This window comes from Hemiscyllium ocellatum, chromosome 45, assembly GCF_020745735.1.
Source record: "Hemiscyllium ocellatum isolate sHemOce1 chromosome 45, sHemOce1.pat.X.cur, whole genome shotgun sequence".
Lineage (NCBI taxonomy): Eukaryota > Metazoa > Chordata > Chondrichthyes > Orectolobiformes > Hemiscylliidae > Hemiscyllium > Hemiscyllium ocellatum.
In genome coordinates this window covers 31,873,763-31,896,513 of record NC_083445.1, presented here as the reverse complement: position 1 = coordinate 31,896,513, position 22,751 = coordinate 31,873,763, and the positions used below count along the sequence as shown (strand labels likewise).

Here is a 22,751-nt window from a genome sequence, read left to right as displayed (position 1 = left end):
CAGAAGGTCAACCAGTTTGTGAGGCCAGACCTCTCAGAATAAAAACATGCTGACTAACCCCAATAATTCCATTCTTTTCCAAATGTGTGAAAATCTGTCCTTAATCATCTCCAGTGATTTCTCTGCCGTTGAGGTGAGGCTTGCTAGCTTATAGTTTCCTGGGTTATTCTGGAACAAATGAACATTGGCTGTTCTCCAGTCTTCTGGGGCCTCACCTGTGGCTAAAGGGGATACAAAGCTGTCTCCTCTCCCCTGCCTCCATCAGCATCCTTGGGCAGGTGACGTCAGGCTCAGGGGGATTATCTCCCATGATGTTTTTCAAGGACCAACCCAGCACCATCACCACCAGCACCTTAATATTGGCATGGCCTTCAATATCAACATGCCCATCCTTAATCTTACTGTCATCCTTATCCTCCTCCTTTAGGGAATACTGATGCAAAGTGCTCATTAAGGACCTCGCCCACATCTTCTGGCTCCATGTTTAAATTCCCTCCATGTCCCCCTTTCCCAAGCTGCCTCCTTGCTCCTAATATACATATGAAATGCTTTAGGAGTCATCTTAATCCCACTTGCCAAGGGTATGTCATGGTCCCCTTTTATCTTTCAGTTCTTTTCTGCTTCCTTTATGTTCCACAAAGGTAGTGTCTGATTTCAGTTTTCCAAACCTTACACATGCTTTATTTTTCTTTTTGGCTAAACTTGCAAACTTTCTTGGCACCTACAGTTCCTGAATCTGACCATTCTAATCTCATAGGAACGTGCTGGTCCTGAACACTGATCAACTGGCTTTTAAAAGATTCCCACGTGGCGAAAGTGGGATTACCCTCGGTCTCCCCCAGTTGAACTTGTCCACTTCCTGACCAACACTGCTTGTGAACATGACCACAGTTTCCAGGTGTCTCCCATTCCAGCACACCACTGTGTTCTCTGGCCAACCTTCCTGTCTCGGGCTTGTCGCAGTGTTCCAGTGGGGCTCAGGAAAACTGGAAGAACAGCATCTCACTTTCCACTTGGCGATCCTGTAGGCTTCGAGACTCGATATCGAGTTCAGTTATTGTAGGGCCTGCTCACCTCCTTCCACGTCCTTTGAAAGAGCAAAGATCTGATGGATAGAAAGGAAAAGGTAATCGAAGAGGAGTGATATTGGCAGGAACAGACAGAGTGTACCAGTTTGAGTGCAATAACCAATGAGGGCAGATTTAGTAATATAGGAATTTAATGATGCTCACAGAGAAAATGACACACCCAAAGGCTCTGTGTATGAATGCACAAATCATTTCTAACAACTAAACGAATTAATGATTCAAATAGAAATAAATAATATATGGGAAATGTAAAGCTTGACAGGAGGAATAGGTTTGAATAGAGAGAGAGAGAGTGCATTCTGCCCGACAGAGATCTGGATGTCCTGGTACATTAACCACAAAAGGCTAGTGGGCAGGTTCGGAGAGTGGGCAAAGAAGTGGCAGATAGAGTACAGTGTGGGAAAGTGTGTGGTCATACACTTTGGTAGGAAGATCACAGGCATGATGACTTTCTTAATGGGGAGAAAATTCTGAAGTCTGAAAGTTCAGAGAGACTTGGGGATTCTAGTCCAGGATCCCCTCGCGGTAAACGTTTAGGTTGAGTCAGTCGTTAGGAAGGCAAATGCAATGATAGCATTTATGTTGAGACCATTTGAAGATAAAAGCAGAGATGTGTTTCTGAGGCTCTATCAGGCTCGGGGCAGACCACATTTGGGAGTATTGTGTGCAGTTTTGGGCCCCATATCTCAGGAAGGATGTACTGGCCCTGGAGCGTGTTCACAGGAGGTTCAGGAGATTGTCCCAGGAATGAAAGGCTTAACGTGTGAGGAACGTTTGAGGACTCTGTATCTACACTCGATGGAGTTTAGAAGGATGAGGGAGGGGATCTAATTGAAACAGACAGAATACTGAATGGTCTGGACAGAGTGGATGGTGGGAAGATGTTTCCCTTGGCAGGAGAGACCAGGACCCGTGGGTATTGCCTTCGAGTAAAGGGAAGAACCTATAGAAGAGATGAGGTGAAACTTCTTCAGCCTGGGAGTGGGGAATCGATGGGATTCGCTGCCCCAGAAGGCTGTGGAGACCAGATCAGTGAGTAGATTTAACACCTGAGATAGGTTCAGGAGTATCAAGGGTTACGTGGAGAAGGTGGGAGAATGGTATTGAGAAACTCCTCAGCCAGGGTTAAATGACAGAGCAGTCTTGATGGGCTGACCAGCTTAATTTCTGCTCCGATGTCTTCTGGACAGTTGCAAATTGTGATTAAAAGTCAAATGGTATGTTAGCATTTATTGCAAGGACACCAGTATAAAAGTTGGGAAGTTTTAGTTTGAGTTATACAGGATGTTAGTGAACTCGTGGTCTGGAGGCCTGTGTAGTACTTTGGGGTTGGGTAGCCTAGCCGCTGAATGGCAGCGTTGCATCTAGAGTGACGCTAACTGTTCGATTCCCGCACCATCCTGGAGATCACTGTGGGATCTGGTGACCTTTGGGGTCATTGCAGCTTACGGGCCTCTGGCACTTTTGGTGACTTTCAAAGTTTTGCTGCCCCCCCCCCACTGAAAGGATGTAAATGCAATGGAAGCAGTTCAGCAGAGATTCACCCCCAACTGATGATGGGATTGGCTTGTGAGGGAAGATTGATTCACTTACGCCTGTACTCACTGGAGCTGAGACTGAGTTGCAGTTCCTGAACTTGAAGCTCCAAAGGAGGATTGACTGGATGGATGTTAAGAGGATGCTTCCTCCTTCTGGGAGACACTAGAATGAATGTCTCCCATCCAAGATGGAGATGAGGACGTTTTATCCAAGGGCCATTAAGATGAAGAATTCTCTTCCCCGGAGAGCAGTGAAGAAAGAGTTGCATTTTACTTTGGAGTTAGAGTATTGATGAAAAGGAATTGATAGTGTCAGGGGATGGGCTGGAAAGTGTCGTTGTGTCCATAGTCAGATCAGCTGTAATCCTATGAAATGGTAGAGCTGGTTTGAGGGGGTTGAGTGGCCTATTCCTGTTCTTAATTCATATGTCTGGCTGTGTCATTCTCTCCAGTGCTACGCTAACTTTTCCTGTAGCTCATTCAAATCTTGTTTCCTAACTTGTTGCAGGACTGAAACCTTGAACAAAGTTACAATAACATTGTCCTTGACTGTGAACAGATTGCTTCTTCCATCATTTTCTTTCTCTTCCCACCCTATCCTGCTGCAAAGTTTCAGCTCTGTTATTCAGTTTCATGCCTTTACTAGGTACCACTTTAACCACTGATCACATCCTGAGCTGTTTTAGCAGTAGGTTCCCTTTCCATCGAGACAATACCAGGAAGCCTTATTTACCCCTCTGCTTTCTCATTTCTGAGATTCCCCCTTGGTGCCATGTGTGATACACGACTCCACCCTTCCTCTCTTCCCCTCTGCAATCTCCTAGGCTGCTTCCACAGCAACTTATCCAGTCTGGAATGAATCTGGTTCTTTCCTAGTATCAGATTAATGGCGAAGATTGGACATAATCTTTCCAATCTGGAGACCATCTGGGGCAAAATCGTTGTTTGTAACTTTTGCCCAACTGTTCAGCCACGTCCACAACATTATCCATCTCTGTCCTTACATCTAATCAAACCCCTTTCCCTGTCCCTGTCCCTTCACGCTGAACTGTTGCAGCACTCAGCTAACCAACCTCCTAACCTTAGTCCTCTGTAAACCCAAGTGATGTACCCAAAGCAGAATCCCATCAATTTGGTGATGCTAATGTCATTGCCTTGATCATGTAAAATAAGAATCTATCTGTCAGTGATTCACCGAGGATACTGTTTCCAATGCAAACATCATTAGAAGCCTGCAAATTTTCATCTCTCTGTCCATGAGCAAGTAAAGACCAAGAAGATTTCCAGTGTAGAGGTTAAACCATTCCAAACATTGAGAAGTTATGCTCAATGCAGTCTTTCATTGAACAGCATCTCCACAACTTCAGGAAGGAGCAATGATGTGGAGTCAATCTGTTTCAAAGTCTTGCTGGGTTTCCAGGGAAGGAAGCGCTCAGACTTGTCGTACAGTATCCCATATCCTTGGTGTACCCTGCCATGAGGTGGTGCTGCTGCTCCCTGTTCAAACCATGAATGTCCAGCTGAACTCTCCCTTCAGTAACACGACCACCATGGCTGCTTGCTGCTGACTTATCACTGATGTGCTTTTATCAAGATTACTCACAGGCTGCCTGTGCTCCTGCCCTGAGACCACAGATATGAAGGCTCTGCAGTGTATAGCCTCAGTCAACAAAGACAGGCAGAATTAATCTACCTCCTGTTAATCAGTCTCAACTCTAAAACAATGTTTTAGACTCTTATCAAAGCCCTTCAGAAATCTCCCCTCCATTTTAATGACTGATGGTCTAATGTTCAAGAAAACTGAGACATCCCAAATGAATTTCTGATGATGGACCCAATGGCATAAAGATCAAGCAGTTCTCAAATCCTGAACGACCAACCACCAAAGGAACAATAACAGGTCCTGTCACCTTTTCCACTAATGGGAGATGGAAGCATTTCCATTACATGACCATCTTAATCAGAATCTAGTGTACTTTGCTGAACACTGGCCTCAGGCACTTTGCGACAGTGTGGGCAGAATGCCTCGGTGACTTGGGCCAGAATATCTGACTTAGATATCGATATTTGATTTGCTATTTTTGCTGCTACCATACAAAAACACAGAGCACTTGAGCTAGCCTCAACTTTGCTCAAACCCTAATCTGCAACGTGTCCAGCTCGCTGAACTGACAGACTTGTAGCTTAGTGCCCCAAATTTAACAGTTTCATCTTCCTGTCGTATGGCCATGTCCCTCCTGATGTCTAACCTCCAGTCCTAAAGCAGCTTTCCCAGACACTCCATTTCCTTGCTGTAACAAATCAACCCTTTTCACAGCTGACAGTAACCCTGCTTCACACCAATAAATTCCTTCGCTAAACCTTGCTACTCCTACTTGCCTCTCTGTTGAAGCATCTATTTGGACAACTTTCTTGGGTTCTGCCTTTTAACTTGCAGCTCTGTAAAACTGCTCAGGTCACTTTACTGTTCATGGTATGATGTAAATGCAACTTCTGGTAACACAGCTGCAGGAGGAAAGGTACTACATCTCTCTGCTAATGTCAGAATTTACCCAGGTCTGCCCATCGACAAAAACAGAGACAAACCCAATCTGTCCATTTACTGTTCAGTTAGCATACCTGAAACCATTCACACGGTGTGAGAGAGGCTCAACCCTCCCCTTACCTGTAATACCTTCCTCAGCCATGCACAGCATTGGTCCGATCAGGGCCACGTGACTTTGGATCTTGTTCAGCCTGGGGCAAAACCATTGACAAGGGAATGGTATTAAAAGCTGCAGTGTCCTTGACATTGAGGCTGGTTTGACCAAGTGTGGCACAAAGCAATGCCAGTAAAATTGAAGTCTTTTCAAATCGAGAATGTGGAGGGGAGCACTTTGTTGGTTGGAGTCATAGTTAGCACAAAAGGAAATGGTCATGGTGAGAGATGATGCCCCTCAGCCCTGAGAGGGTGGTGTGTAAATTCCTCATTCATTGCTGAATATCCCTCCCTCACCCCCACCCCCACCCTCATCGTAAAGTGACACTTGTGGATTATATGAACAAGGAACGAGAGTAGACCTCTTGGGCCTTCAAATCCGCTTGGCTATTCAATCAAGTCAGAGCTGATCAGATTGCTACGTCTCCCCAATAATCTTTTATATGCTCAGTGGTCAAGAGTCTAACTCTGCTTTAAAAATATTTAAGCATTCTGCATCTACTGCCTTTTGAGGAAGGGAATTTAAAAGACCCTCAACTCTTCAGGGAAGATGATGTCTCCTAATCGGGTTGAAATGGATATCCTCTTACTTTTAATCTCTGAGCCCTGATTCGGAGTGCTCCCACAAGAGGGAATGTGGTTTTGACATCGATCTAGTAAACTCCCCTCAAGACCTTGTATGTTATAATTAAGTCACCTCTGACCTTTCTAACCTCCAGAGGATGGAGTGGTTTACGAACCTTTCCTCACAATCCAATCTGCTCAGTCCAGGTAGTAATGGAGTAAACCTCCTCTGAGCTGTTTCCAATGCAGTAGTGACCTGCCTGGTGACCGTATCTACACTCTGTACACACTATTGCTGATATAGTCCCACCAATACCCTGTATAAGTGAAACATCACATTTGTACACTTACATTCAATTCCCCTTGCAATAAACCAGAGTATCTATTGGCTTACTGGCTGTGATTCATGCACCAGGGCAGCTGGACTGATCTGCACCTCCGAGCTCTGCAATCTCTTACCGTTTCAGGGGCGTGGGTTTTTTATTCTTTATGCCAAAACTGACAATTTCACAACTTATCACTTTCTAATGAAGCTGCACTTCCCTGCATGCAGACTGTACGTGTTAGTGGTACACACAAGAAGTGCCTGTGAGGGGGAAACAATACCTAAAAGTGAGCAAACCTCTACAATGTTCTACCCTCCAAGCAGCACAAACCTGTCCCAGAGAGTTAACATTGAGAACAACATACTACCAACCAGCTATAATGTCATCGACAGGGCTAACAAATACTAATTACTCACCACCAACCTGCTCACTGCTTCGTCTGGGTATTGGTAGGACCACTCATTATAAACATGGGTCAAGGGACTGAGCCCCAGACAGCAAAGGAGTGAGGACCATATCTGTAAACAGCGAATCTATTTCAGCACCCCACGCCCCCATCCTCCCACTCACCCTCACACACAACATCACTCTCCATGCCTTGCACCATCTCACTATCTCCCTCCCTCCTTGTACCTCCCTCCTGTTACCATCCTCTCATCCACACTCTGTCTGTCTGTTTGTCTGCCTCTCTTCCACCCACCAATCCTCTCATTGCCTCCCTCCGTCCCTCTCCCTCCCTCCCTCCCTTGCTGCCTCCTTCCCTCCTTCTCACTGCCTTGTTTCCTCTCGCCCACCATCTCATGGTGCCCCTCCTTGTCACTGCCTCCTTCTCACCCCCTCCCTCATAACCACCCCACCACCCCTCCACCTCTTCCTCCCACCCAGCTTTTCCCTCTGTCATTCCCTCCCTCCTTCGGAAATTGAGCTCTGAATGAGTTTTAGATTGCCTCTGCCAATTTCTAGTTAAATGACTCAAATTTTTCTCAATAAAAATTTGGTGAATTACCCAGGGATGTTTTATTTCATTAGAGGCAGTAGGAAAGTGCAATAAAATACCGTGCATAATTGTGTGGAAATGAAGTTTGTATGTCTAAATGTTTAGTCAAAAATCGGGAGTTGTTGTTTACACAGGTGACATTTTCATGTAATTGCAATCCATCCTCTCCCGTTGCCTCCCTATCAGACAGAAACCATCCTTCCCAACCTCACTCTCAAACATAACACACAGGGAACTAAAATAGATATCTATAAAGGCTCAACAGTCACCTTCAGTGGAATGATGTTCTGTTTTTATTAGCCAAAGGTAAGGTACTAACATGTATATCTGAGCAACATTACTCATGAATATCATGGTATAGAGGTCACCCTTTTCTGTAGTTGTTTTGACCAGAGGCCAGATCCTGAGCTGTGATGAGTGAGTTCTTTTCCCTGAGCTGAGTGGACTTCAGGAGCAGGCTTGAGAGAGTGGTGCTGTAAAAGCACTGCAGGTCAGGCAACATCCGAGGAGCAGGAGAATCAGCGTTTCGGCCCCTTCATCAGGAATGTTGAGCTTATGCCCAAAATGCCAATTCTCCTGCTCCTCAGATGTTGCCTGACCTGCTGCGCTTTTCCAGCACCACTCTCTCAGCTCTGATCTGCAGCATCTGCAGTCCTCACTGTCTCCTTCAGGAGCAGGCTAACATCTCTCACACAGCAATGATTCACTGAATTCTTTCACACACAAACTAGACCTGTTTCTCCTGTGGTAGATGTCACTGCTTTCCCAGAGACTGAGACTGTTGTTGGGAATTCAGAATATAGTGATGTCTTCGTCAGCTTCCTCATCTCGGGCTTTCCAGAGGAATTTTCCAGATATGCTCTCCCCAAACTGGTCTGGTCTGCTTTAAACCTGTTTTTCATTACTGAGAGAGTCTTATGTTCATATTTACCTCAAGCTAACAGGTCTAACTCCTGTTGTAACACCTCTTCATGTCCCCATACAAAGACACTTTCTGTTGTTTTCTTTCTCTCTCTCTCACACTCTCTCTCTGTCTCTCTCTCTCTCTAACATTTCTTCAACCCCTCATCCCCCAGCTTTGCACGCTATGTTGAAGAGCTCTGAAATGTCTTCAGACTAAGTGTGTTTCAGGGCACTGTTCCCACACGGCAGTCAGATTTCGAGTAGTTGTGGCAAAGTGTAGGAGGCTGTGGTCTGATGAGATAGCGTTCAGTAGAGCAGTGAGGTTTTCAGACCCAGAGCTCTCAGCCTGCGGAATCTTATAGCTATTACCATCAAAGCAAATCCTGACAAACTATGCCGAGAGACCCAAACGCTGCGGTGCCAAGTAGACTGGGTGTGGTGTTCTCTGTCCCAGCAGCCTTCAGTGGGGTAGGTGCAGCAGGTTGTTGTTGATCACCGTACTCTGTGCCCTCTCACCTTTCGGTGAGTGTGCTGTCAGGTGGTGCAGTGACTTAGCAAACATCCCTGGGAGCCAGGTCTAACTGCAGCTCACATGGTCAGATCAAAGTCAACTCAACTGTCACTTCAAACAAACACACAACAGAAATTGTTGGCCAAGTTCAGCCAGGCTGGCAGCATCTGGCGAGAGAAATCCGAGTGAATGTTCCCAGTCCTGTGACCCTTCCTCAGAACTGATGGTAGCTGGGGACACACCAGTTTATGTGCAGATGATGGGCTGGGGTGGTATGAGGAGGTAAATAATAGGTAGTGATGCAGCCAAAGAGAGAGAACAGGTGGACAGATAAAGGAATGGGTGATAACCTGGCTGGGTGGGTGAATAGCTGTTAGTGGGGACAGTTAGTGGCTAACAGTGTAACAGCAGACTGTCGGGGTAATGACAAGGACATGCGAGAGTTCAAACCCTAAAGGTATTCAACTCGATATTGAGCCCAGAAAGCTGCAGGGTCCCCAAGTGGAAAACGAGTTGCTGTTCTTCCAGCCTTCCTGGATCACTGCAGCAAGCCTGTACCAGAGATATTGACCAGGGGACAGGCTGGTGTGTAGGAGTGACAGGCAGTGGGAAGCTCAGGCTCTCCTGTCTTTGCGGGCACAGAGTCCATGTTCTGCAAAGCAATCACCTTGGGTTTGTTTAATTTCCCCAATGGACAGGAGACTAGATTATCGGAAGTACAGGTAAAATGCTGCCTCCACCTGGCCCTTGGATACTCGGGAAATGGGCTGGTATGACACCACCTGGGTTGCTGGGGAAGGTGTTGTGGGGAGGGTTCAGACCGGAATGATCCCTGCAGACTGTTAATATCAGACTGGATTGTGTTGGAGCGCGTCAGTCCAGTTCTGCAGCACAAAACAATGCGCAGTCTCTCTGCTGCGATGTGCAAAGAGGAGTCTGGCAGATTGAAGTGGGCCTGCATGATCAGTTACCTGAGGGATTAGAGGATGGGGGAGGGGTAGCGGGGGTTATTTACTGTGGAAATGCCGATGTGGTGGGGGGAGGGGGGGAGGGAAATGTGGGGGAAAGAGTGAAGGCAGATTTATTCCTGGGGGATGACTTAGAGTCCGAGTCTATTACTGGAAGGTGGGCTGAGGAGATATATTATTTATCACTCAGGAAGACTTTAATTTGCAAGAAGTCATGCGCTCCGAGGAGCCTCTGTTTTACTTGACTGTGCAGTAATCTCTCAGCATTGGCCACCCCAGCAGGAATGTACGAACCAGGCTGAATAACTCTTCCAGCAAACTGAAGCACCAACTATGGAGCTCTCTGCTTAACTGTTTTGAGAAGATTTGCTTAAATATCTGTTCAGAATTGAATTGGTTGATCATGGAAAAGGGTAAAAAGTGAGGACTGCAGATGCTGGAGATCAGAGCTGAAAATGTGCTGCTGGTTAAAGCGCAGCAGGTCAGGCAGCATCCAAGGAACAGGAAATTCAATGTTTCGGGCATAAGCCCTTCATCAGGAATCCTGATGAAGGGCTCTGGCCCGAAACGTTGAATTTCCTGCTCCTTGGATGCTGCCTAACCTGCTGCGCTTTTCCAGCAACACATTTTCAGCATGGAAAAGGGTGACCACTATTGGCCTGGTTTTATTTACAAGGTAATACAGTCACATATGACCAATACCTTCTGGATTTATGTTGCATTTAGATTCGCGCAGAAACAGAATGAGAAAAAAAAGTCAATGCCCTTAAGAAAATTATCAGGCATCTATAAAATTTTAAGCAAAACACGAAGCCATGAATTTAAATATCACTATTTAAATTGACACAAATAACACACAATCATTCAGCATGGCAGAGGCACAAAACTGGAATATTAGCGCTGGGTAGTGGCTCCACCTTTACTGTGTCTTGGGTCTCACCCTCTGATTGAAGAATTGGCAGTGTTCACTCCAAAAGCATCTACACCCATTTTCCATATAGTAGCTACTGAGCACAAGCCTTAAGCTAGAGATTCCACATTTATGTGCAAGTAGTTCAGTGCTTTAAGGATTTGAACACTTCCTGGTTAGCTGAGTGTTCCTTTGTCAAGTTGGAAACCATTCTCACTTCTTTACAGCTGCTTTCTTTCTCCTCAAGTCAAAGAGTGTTTTCCCCAATGCAGCTTTTGTTTCTTTACCCCTCTGCCTGTTACCCTGTGCTCCCAGCCTGTTTTAAACAATCCCTGTCCCCATCAACCCCACTGCAGCCTCTTTCTTAATCTGCTCACAGCTCAAATAACAGCAAACACAGATGTGAGCTATCCTGTGGCTGGGGGAGCAGTCCCTTACCATTTCTATTGACAAGTGTGCTCACCTGGATATTTGGGGAGGCAGATTAACCCTCCTCCCCCAGTATAGTTTGTGTGGCTGTGATAGCTGGGGAATCCCATGGAGAGGGATAGGAGCAGGCTGTATGGGAAAGTATTTAACTAGGGAGGGGGAATTACAATGGTATTAGGCAGGAACTGGGGTCCCTAAATTGGGAACAAATATTCTCAGGGAAATACACAACAGAATTGTGGAGGTTGTTTAGGGAGCTCTTGCTGATGGTGCTGGATAGATATGTCCCACTGAGACAAGGAAAGGACGGTAGGGTAAAGGAACCTTAGGTGACAAGGGATGTGGAACATCTAGTCAAGAGGAAGAAGGAAGGTTACTGAAGGTTGAGGAGGCAAGGATCAGACAGGGCTTTAGAAGGTTACAAGGTAGCCAGGAAGGAACTGAAGAATGGACTTAGGAGAGGTAGAAGGGGGCACGAGAAAGCTTTAGCAGGTAGGATTAAGGAATGCCCTAAGATGTCCTACCCTTACGTGAGGGACAAAAGGATGGTCCGAGAGAGAGAGGGTAGGGCTGATCAGGGATAGTGGAGAGAACTTGCACCTGGAGTCAGAGGAAGGAGTGGAGGTCCTTAATGAATACTTTGCTTCTGTATTCACTACTGAGAGGGGTCTTGTCAGTTGTGAGGACAGTGTGAAACAGGGCGATCTGCTCAAACAGGTTAATGCTAAGAAGGAGGATGTGCTGGAAATTATGAAAAACACGAGGATAGAGAGATCCCCGGGACGGATGGGATATACCCAAGGGTACTACGTGAAGTGAGGGAAGAGGTTGTGTCCGCGATGACCTTTAAGTCCTCACTGTCCACTGCAGCAATACCAGGTGATTGGAGGGTGGCAAATATTATTTCCTTGTTCAAGGAAGGGAACCGGGATAATCCTGAGAATTACAGACCAGTCAGTCTTATCTGTGGTGGGCAAATTATTGGAGAGGAATCTGAGAGACAGGATTTATGATCACTTGGATTAGAGTTTGATTAGGGATAGTCAGCATGGTTTTGTGAGGGGCAGGTCATGCCTCACAAGCCTTATTGAATTCTTTGAGGATGTGACAAAATACATTGATGAAGTGTATGTGGATTTTAGCAAGGCGTTTGATGAGGGTTCTCCATGGTAGGTTCATTCAGAAAGTAAGGAGGCATTGGATACAGAGAAATTGGCCATCTGGATACAGAATTGACTGGCCCATACAAGGCAGAGAGTGGTAGTAGATAGGAAAGTATTCAGTCTAGAGCTCGGTGGCCAGTGGTGTTCCACAGGGACTTCTGGTCTTTGTGGTGTTTATCAATGACTTGATGAGGAAGTGGAAGGGTGGGTTAGTAAGGTTACCGATGACGCAAAGGTTTGTGGAGTGGTGGAATGTGTGGAGGACTGTTGTAGGTTGCAGTGGGACATTGACAGGATGTAGAGCTGGGCTGGGAAGTGGCAGATGGAGGTCAACCTGGAAACGTGTGGAGTGATTCATTTTGGAAGGTTGAATTTGAATGTGGAATGCAGGGTTAAAGACTGGATTCTTGGCAGTATGGAGGAATAGAGGGATCTTGGGATCCATGTTCATGAATGCCTCAAAATTGCCCCAAGTTGATCAGGTTGTTAAGAAGGCAAATTGTACGTTGGCTTTTGTTAGTGGGGGATTGAGTTTACGAGCCACAAGGTTATGTTGCAGCTGTATAAAGCCCTGGTTAGACCACACTTGGAATATTGTATTCAGTTCTGGTTGCCTCATTATAGGAAGGATGATGATGCTTTAGAGAGGGTGCCGAGGAGATTTCCCAGGATGCTGCCTGGACTGGAGGGTGTGTCTTCTGGAGAAAGGTAGAGGGAGCTCGGGCTTTTCTCATTGGAGCGAAGAAAGATGAGAGGTGACTTGGTAGAGATGTACAAGGTGAGGACTGCAATAAACATCGGACACAGGCAGAAAACTAGCCACCAGGATACAGGAACACCAACTAGCCACCAGGATACAGGAACACCAACTAGCCACCAGGATACAGGAACACCAACTAGCCACCAAAAGACATGACCAACTATCACTTACACACAGATGAAGGAGGACCCCACTTTGATCGGGGCAACACATCCATCCTCGGGCAGGCTAAACAGAGACATGCACGGGAATTCCTAGAGGCCTGGCATTCAATAAACATATCAATTTAGACCCCATTTACCAACCTCTGAGCGAAAGAACCGGAAATAATACAACCACCTTAACAGACCAAGACGCACAAATAGAAAGCGGGTCATTAACACCAGCACTTCACCAGTGACTCACTGATTATGTTACCTAGCACGGTGACGAAACATCTGAGAACACACCCACCAGCTCAGTGAGCAAGCTTACAACATGAAGATCTTCGAGGAGAAAATGAGGACTGCAGATGCTGGAGATCAGAGCTGAAAATGTGTTGCTGGAAAAGTGCAGCAGGTCAGGCAGCATCCAAGGAGCAGGAAATTCGACGTTTCGGGCATAAGCCCTTCATCAGGAATGAGGAAAGTGTGTCCAGCAGGCTAAGATAAAAGGTAGGGAGGAGAGAGAATTGGGGGAGGGGCGATGGAGATGTGATAGGTGGAAGGAGGTCAAGTTGAAGGATCCCTTGGGGCCTTGGAGAGAAGTAAGGGAGGAGGTGTGGGCACAAGTTTTGCGTTTCTTGTGGTTGCAGAGGAAGGTGTCAGGAGTGGAGGTTGGGTTGGTGGGGGGTTTGGACATGTTGAAGGATCCCTTGGGGCCTTAAGATGATCAGAAGCAATTCCTGGACTTTTTCCCAGGGTGGAAATGGCCATCATGCAGGGTTTATGGTGATTGGAGGAAGGTTTATGGGAGGTAGGTTCCTCCCACAGAGAGTGGTGGATGGAGTGCACTGTCAGCAGTGGGAGTAGAGTCAGATACATAAGCTTCTCATGGATAGGCCCATGGGAGGTAGGAGAATGAAGAGTAGACGAGGATTGAAAAGTCAGCATAGCATCGACGGCCGAAGGGCCTGTACTACTCTATGTTCTCTCTTTGGTATCTTGCTGGGCTCACCCCCAGGAAGGGATCAGCCCCTCGGGACACCTAGCTGGATAAAAGGATTGGTAAACAATACCAGAGCCCTGCAGACCAGGGCCATCCTGATAAACCTCCTCTGATTGGGTTATACCATCACCAATGGAGATACCACCGTAGAGACCATTTACAAAAACCAGCTCCACTTTGAATGCCTAGTTTACCAAAACCACAGGATTCCCATGGGCCAGAGCGACCGGATCCCTGCATGTCCATAATAGTGTATTTTAGAAATCGAGATTGTTACAGAAGAGTGTTTGGCCTGTGGTATCTGCCCGATGATGTAGCATCATCCAAAAGCCAGTTCTTGTATATTTAACACTTGAGGTTTCAGTGTTTTTAACATGTATGTGGATATGTCGTTAATATGATCGGGTTTATCTTTCAGGCAGCAAGTCTCAAACTCCTACACTTCTGAGTTTCTCTCTGTCACCTTTTGGATCCTTGTGCCCTACCGTGTTCCTTATCCCTCACATCCTTCCTGCTCTCGAGGTAAAAACAATGACTGCAGATGTTGGAAACCAGATTCTGGATTAGTGGTGCTGGAAGAGCACAGCCGTTCAGGCAGCATCCGAGGAGCAGTAAAATCAACGTTTCGGGCAAAAGCCCTTCATCCTTGCTATTCTCTGTCTATTTATACAGTACAGTAAAACGCAATGCAATCTAGCACAGGAACACTCCCTTCGGCCCACTAAGCCTGTGCCAATTCCTAACCCTTATTGCAACCTACACGTGTGTGTAGATTCGATCCCTCTGTTTACTTCCTGGTCATATGTCTTATCAGTATATGCCTTAAACATTGTGAATGTTCCTGCTTCCACCACCTCCACTGACAGTACCTTCCAGGCACCCACCACCCTCTGGGTGAAACATTTTCCCTGCATTTCTCTCCTAAACACCATTCCCCTCCTCGCTCTTGTCGTTGACCCTTTCACCCTGGGTGAAAGCCTCTGACTGTCCACCCCCTCACTGTTTTGTAGACCTCTTTCAGGTCACCCCTCAACCCAATGAAAAAAATATTGAGTTTATCCAACCTCTCCTCTTACTGAACCCCTCCAGACCAGGCGACATCCTCCTCTGTACCCCCTCCAAAGCATCCACGAACTCCTGGTAGTGTGGCATCCAGAACTGCATGCAATATTCCAAATTCATTATTAATAAATTTATATAGCACGTGTCATCAATTCATACAGCACTATTAAATCTCGACTCCAAAGAAAATGCACTCTTTCCTCAAGCTAAACTCCCTCAATTCCTGGCCATAACCTTCTGAATCTCCTCTAGACTCTCCTCCAGGTACCATGACGTTCTTCCTCCCGTTTGGTGACCTGAACTCTGTACAGTACCGTAGCCTGACTGGTATTTTACACAATTCTAGTTTAACCATTCTGCTCTTGTGTCCTTCACCTCAATTAATAAAGACGCACTATACTGCTACCCTCAGGGCTTGTAATTTGCATTCCGAGAATGCTTTCTGTCTCCCTCTCTCGTTCCTAACATTTATCCTCTCTAAATATACTAATGTTACACTTCTCCAAATGGAATTTGGTATGCCGTTTTTCTGCTGACTTTGACCAGTCTGGTGTTATCGCCTTGTTATGAAGATGTGGGTTTGTTGTACCTTTAAAAGAGTTAGAAGCTGATAGAGCTACCTGACTGCATCAAGTGTTCTCAATGTAACAAAGCCAAATTATCTGGTTGCCTGGAACCGACAAAGCAGATTCAAGTCAGGCCAATCAGTTCAAATTATACCCTGAAAAATACAAAACTCCAACCAAATTTGAATTGAGTATATTGACGATCTTAAAAGCCAATGACACAATCCAATGCTTTGGGGATATAAGACCAGGGAAAGTTGAACAGTTGGGAGGAGAACTACCAAGCCAACGACATCTACAAACTACCCAGAGAATAGCTCTCTTCAAGGTATCTTTATCGACCAGTAAACTGGGAGGCAGAATTCCCCAAGAATGAGAGAAGATGACAGGGATACCAAGGAAAGCGAAAGTTGCCTGGTTTTGAGATAAGAAGTGTTGTTTTGTAAATCTGAATTGGGAGTTTTATCCGACTAGTGTTATAGACGGGAAGGTAAAAGATAGGTTAGACAAAGGAGTTGGGAATAGTTGTTAGCTAGTTATTCTCTGTTGTACTTTAAGAAATAAAGTTGTTATTTTTTACTTTAAATAGTTCTTGGCATCTCAAATTTTCATGGATTACTGCACAGGATAATCTTTAGTGTGCTGCTGGTTTTAAATGAAGCAGGAGGGGTTTACCCCGTGTGGTTACAGTCTCCATTGCCTTCTGAGACCGTTCGAAAGGCACGCAATCCTCAGAAAAACGCTTTCACATCTCGGTCCTGAAAGAGTGGACCTGAATTCTAAAACAGTTCCCCCTAATTCTGGACTGATCTACAAGAGGAAACATCCCTGTCAAGACAGGGTAGAGTCCTGCACACTTCAGTTCAGTTCTCCCTCAGTCCTCCGGTCAAGCCAAGAAACCCCATTCTGCCCAACCATCTCCATAAGACAACCCAGTCATTTCAGGTATCAATCCAGGAAAAGTTCTCTGAACTGCCTAGCATTTATTTATATGCTTAGGAACAGGGATCATAACTCTGTGCACAGTATTTCCAATGCACTCTCACGAATGCCCTGCCTAACTGACTGATATCGCCCTGAACTGCAGATCCTATCCTTGTATAATAAAGAATAATATTACACTAGATTTCTCAGTACAAGCAGCAAGGAATTGAGGCTAATGGACTGCTGTCCTGTATTATGAGAGGGTAATTTATGGAGGTTCACTCAAGTTAAACGAGCCATTGCAGGAGTTAACAAAGCTATGGTACCACCAGGAGACGGATTGTGGAGTGAGGTGGATGTGTTCTCATCTGTTTACATCAAAGTTTGCAGCTTTGGATTAATGTTTGTTTATTTTTGAACACAGATCCGACTCTTCAAAGGTCAGGGCTCCTTTCCGATGAGCTTTGATGGGATTCATATTGTGAATCATATGGTCGCAGATGACGAATCCACTCAGTCGTCCGATGAGGATCTCTTACCTAGCCCCATGGGAATAAGCGGTCTGCAGGAGGGGCTCTACCCAATCCCACACGGAAATGGGCATTTCCTCAGAGGGCTGGAGATCTCGGGAAAGGACAGTGATGGCAGCACTGACAGCGATCAGGAGGAGCGGAATTCTGCACTGGAGCTTGAAGCTGAGATGGCCAATCATATAATGTGTAATGACAGCCCAAATAAGCCACCATCCATCTCGACAACCGTTTAATGGGGAACACTATGGCATTCCACTCAGTGAGACTTCACCGTGTATGAGACCATCCTGAACTGTCGATTACTTCTCTAAGATTTTGGTCTAACATTAAATTCCATGCATATTTGCCGACAAGGAATCCTCTTCACTCAGCAGTCATTTTAAATGCTGCTGTGTCTGATCATTATTTTTCCATTGAAGGGAATGGAGTAGGGTAGTTTGGAAAAACGTTGGGATTCTCTGGTGTTGTCACTGTTTTCTGAAACCCAGCTGCCCAGTTGCTAAAATATTGGTGTTCAGTCTTCCGTGGTGCTTAATGTGCTGTCTTCCTGGTGCACACTGCACGTGGGGTACAGGGGCTTGCAACAACACCAGAAAGCTGGTGTCTATGGGATCTGATCTCTCCTCTCCTCCATTCCAGTTCCTCATTAGGAGAATGATGCACCGGGGCAGGTTCACCACTAACCTCTAACTATCGCTTTCCACCGGAGATTTTCTGGGATTACCACGTTTGTGGATCATTATCATCTCCTGTAACTTGGAGGTTGAGCGAGAGAAAAGACCAAACATTATAGCAGTTATATATTTAATTTCTATGTTTGTCAGGGAAACAGCTCATACATAGAGGCAGTCTCACAACAGGGCTTGATAGAAAACGGTTCATGTGCCAACTGACAGTATCTCATTGACATGATAATTAATGTATTATTTGACACAACAGCATAGTTTCTGACTGAGTGTTTGTTTTGCTGATGTCTGGCCAACTCAGTATCTGACACACTGTAGTGCCTGTTGAAACATTTACTGACTGGCACAGTATCGAACTGACTCACTTAATTGTTGTAACTAGCCATCACTCAAAGCCTTTGTATTCTTGTAACTCGAAGTTTGACCCCATTGATGTAACCGACTCAATCAGAAAATTCTGTGCCCCAGAGTGAAATTATCATCCAACCCTTTGCTGCTTAGATATTAAATTAAAACATTTGTTTTTCAATCCAGATCCTCATCAAATCCTGTGCTATCTTCACATTTTTCTTTGAGTTAATTTTTATAACTTTTTAATTTAATTTGACCTGACTCCGAGCACTTTTTGTCTTAGTTTAGTTTTGCTACTTTCTGAACTCTGCCACTTACCGGTACCCTTATTGTGTTGCTCGAGCACTTGGCTGGCTTTGCAATGGTACGGTGATGCTTCTATCATTTCCAAAGGTTTCAACCCTGGAAAGTATTTCTTTTTAAATCCGATCCAGAGAGGTGATCTGCTCACAGCCAATCTGAAAGGACTTTCATGTGGTACCTGAGAAATGTTGTTAAAGGGGCTAGTGAGGTGAGTGTCAGGCTGAACCCATGGGGGCAGGGTGTACTATGGCCCACACTGAGCCCCTGACATCTCCAGGTATTAGGTGGGACCAATGTTCCTTTTTTTCCCTAGATTACTGAAATGATTGAAGTTGGCAGAGTGGCCTGCTCCCGCACTTGGCAGCGAGAGTCCTTAATGAATCTCTTTTTGAGGGAGTGCACTGACTTGCTGAAACTGAGTAACCCAGGGTGATGTTAGGAAAGGACAAAGTGTCATGTGTCCTTGAGGGAGTGAATTGCTGGTCGTGTGGTCCAAGTGATCTCTGTTGTCACATTTCAGTCTCTGTTTATGACCATCTGTGTAAGGGAGCAGTGTGCCAATTATAAGTCACTTGACTTTTGTTTTCTGTTGTTGTATTAACATAATACATCATCACATCAACGTAAAATGTCTTCACATCGCTTTGGTGCTGTTGCTGTCCTGGGCACATCAGATTGTGTTTCTGGTGTACTGTTTCAGTGTTTTGAGAATATGGTCAAAATCGAGCAAACTGAATGATAGTGTGTGTCTCCATCATTTTCTGGATCACTGCCGGGGGTGGGGGGGGGATTAAGGAAGGGGAAGGAGGGACTGTGCTGCAATGATTTGAGGAAACATCAGCCTGCTTGAGGTCTGTGGTGAAATTCAGGCACTATCAGTGTTTCTGGGCAGGAGCGATGGTGTATACTCCCTTGGCATGGCGTGCTTGGCTTTCTGTCTGTTTTATTACCATGAGCCCTTCTCCTTCGGTTCACCTTCCAAGCTTTTCACTAAGCATCTGATGTCTTCATCAGCTTGGGGCAAGGTGTACAGAGACATGTGGCCATTTCTATAAGGTGTTAAGTTGATGAGGTCTTTGACCTGTCCATTTCTATGTGGCAACTCTCAGTTTAGATAAAACAGCACTTTCAGCGTAAAGTGGAGCTGATGACGATGTGGGCCCACTGAGCCTTGATGGGTCAATCTCCGTTTAACCTACTGCAGTGTATTGTATCCTTCAGACTCTCTCCTATTCACTGCCAACATGATGTACCTTGTCCCTAGTCACTGTCTGGAGTATCACTGCAAGGAAGCGGTCACCCATCTAGTATCAGACTTTGGTGCCATCAGTCCCAGCTCAGGGTGTGGGGTGAGAGGCAGCCACTGGTCTTACTGCAGCTGCAGGTATCTCTGATCCAAGGACCAATGCTTTGAGTATCGTCACTAACTCAAGTGATCTGTCCCAATTTGATAGTGAAGTCCATAATTGGTCCAATGTTCCAATCTCTAGTTATACAGATGTTGCTTTGTACGATGGGATTGCATTTGCAAGTTCCTGAAGTGTTTTGAACATATCTGGCCAACTTGTGTCATTTTATGCAACAGATTTCTTTTTAGTTTAGCTCTCCTGCTACCTAGGATACTGTTACAAGTAAGTGCAAAGTTCTCTACCATCCTGCTTTCAAATGTCACTTTGAAACAATGCTTCAATATTTGTTAAATTTGAACTGGACTTGAATATACTCTGCATTTGGAGTTAAGCATGATCATATACAAGAGGGAAAACCACTTGCCCCATCACCTGTTGTCCAGTGTCGAAATGGCCGTGCTTAGTCCACCACCTCCTGACAGAAAATGGTTACTGTGTGGGGCCACTGCATGGAGGGGACTGGCTGAATCTTAGCACATTCCCTGGAAGGTGCTTGGACTGGGCTGGGCAAAGTCAGATATCTCACAATACCAGCTCATACTCCAATAGGCCATTTCAAAATCGCAGGCTGAAAGCTTCTGTGTATTCAGATAAACCTGGTGATGTGTGACTTCTGACTGTGCGCCCCAGTCCAACCCTGACACATCATGGTGGGGGGGTGGGTGGGGAGGGGGGGGGGTGGGGGAGGGGGAGTGGGTCATGTCTGCAGTTTGGGATACTGTGCCTGTGAGAAGTGCAATGCTGTCTGTAGTGTCCTAGAAATCAGATTCTGACAGGTGTCAGAGAAATCTATCTGTTGTCTCCGTATGAAAGCAAGGTTTGTTATTTGGAGAGTGAAAGTGTAGATCTCCAGTGCAGCTGTGTACTAGCATGCAAGTGTAATAACGACTCCCAGCCCCACGTGGCAGGGCTGCAGACGGGTTTGCAGTGTGTGCTGAGCACTCTGAGGTGCTGGTCTGCCCTGAGCTCACTCACTATGTTGTATTGTGTGTTATAGTTGGTGTCACATTCCCAGCCATGCAGAGAGTCCCAGTTTTGCTCCGTTGTATAAATGTGTTACCCTGTTGTGTTCCATGGCAAGTGGTGGTGCTGTGCCATGTAATGTCTCACGGGACCAGTGGTTAGAGGTTACATATGGCAGAATGCCAGGGCTGTTACTGAATTGTATATATTCTGCTGTTGTGTATTGCCAAAACAATGTAGTATACCGTTTATATTGACTTTTAGTGTGAAAATACTCCACAATGGTTTTAGAAATGTCTGTGTTGCCACATTCAGATTGCCAGTTCCTCTTGTAAAGCTGATCCATACTGAATCATGATCGTGTCTAGCCCCTGGCTCTGTAAATAAGGACACCAGTGCACACTGAACCATAACTGTATCGAGACATGAGCTTTATTTGTATGTACTGTGTAACAGTGGAGGATATCCTCGTAAAGCAGTGAATGTGATCCAGAGATATTAAACCAGAACATTGTGGGCCTGTTTTTCTCCTGGTCATTTATACACTCAAAGGCGAGTTTAAACTTGAGGGAGTTCAGTAAACATGAGCAGTGCTGGCTGCAATTGGTTCTTGGGTGTGATCTGGCATTCGACCCGCTGTTCCCATTGGGAACACATCAAATGGAACGGTGTTATTCTCCATCTGTTAATTACTCTCTCAAAACTAATTCTATAATGACTAACTCCCCACCCAAGCCTGTTAGTACACTGTCTGTGCCAATTCTGTCATCACTCCCTCTGAGCTGGTGCTGTGATGGCTCCCACTGCATCTGCTTCTTTAATTACTGTTTAATTCCTGTCTCCACCGTGAGACTGTAATTATTATCACCGTACCCAACTCTGATTACTCTCTCCCACACACTGTAATTATTCTGTTCACAATGGATTTTCTCATTACTGTCTTTCTATTGCCCCCAACACTCCCGTTCTGTAATTACACTCTCCATATCCACTTTGTAACCACTCTCCCCACATTCCTTAATTACTCTCTCCAAGCCAATTCCACAAATTACTCCCCTCCCTGATTCTGTCATCACTCCCCGCCCCAATTCTATAACTAGCCTTGCTGTATCCGCTGCTGTCATTACTCTGTTCCATTACATCACTCCACGTGATACCTGGAAACAGTTGAAGGCATGGATACTACAAAGCTTTGGGTCATAGTCCTACAGCACTGAAACAGACCCTTCAGTTCCACCCGTCCAGGCTCACCATAATCCCAGACTAAACCAGTCTGGTCTGTCTGTACTTGGCTCATTTCCCTCCAAACATTTGGCTGTGTCCTTACCCAGCTGGTTTTATTCCTTTTACCTGTATCAGCATCCACCACTTTCTCTGGAAGTTCATTCCCCACATGATCTACTCGGTGTCTTAAAAAAAAAATTGCTCCTCCTAAAATCCTTTAAAATCCTTCTCTCACTGTAACATGGCAACATTCCGGCAATAGGACTGAAGATGTGTGCTCCAGAACTTGTCACTCCCCTGGCCAAGCTGTTCCGGTACAGTTACAACACTGGCATCTACCCGACAATTACCCAGATATGTACAAAGCAGGACAAATCCAACCCAGCCAATTCCCGCCCCATCAGTCTCCTCTCCATCATCGGGCAAGTAACAGAAGGGGACAGCAACAGGACTGTCAAGCAGCACCTGCTCAGCAATAACCTGCTCAGTGACGCCCAGGTTGGGTTCCCCCGAGGGTCACTCAGCTCCTGACCTCATCACAGCCTTGGGTCAAACCTGGACAAAAGAGCTGAACTCCAGAGGGGAGGGACAGCCCTTAACATCAAGGCTGTATTTGAATGAGTGTGGCATCAAGGAGCCCCGGCAAAACTGGAATCGATACCTATCAGGAAACAACTCTCCAATGGTTGGAGTCATACCTGGCACACAGGAAGATGGTGGTGGTTGTTG

General features: G+C 45.7%; 1 protein-coding gene across 12 annotated transcripts in view; it reads left to right on the top strand.

Annotated features, from left to right (window-relative positions):
* LOC132836039 (EVI5-like protein) overlaps nt 1-21,322 on the top strand; it is a 313,206-nt gene extending 291,884 nt beyond the window's left edge. For all 12 annotated transcript variants that reach the window (XM_060855265.1, XM_060855263.1, XM_060855261.1 and 9 more), the window contains one exon: nt 16,978-21,322. In XM_060855265.1, the coding sequence (XP_060711248.1) occupies nt 16,978-17,319 (342 nt within the window). In that variant the 3' untranslated portion in view covers nt 17,320-21,322. The remainder of the gene's footprint in view (nt 1-16,977) is intronic.
* The last annotated feature ends 1,429 nt before the right edge of the window (nt 21,323-22,751 follow it).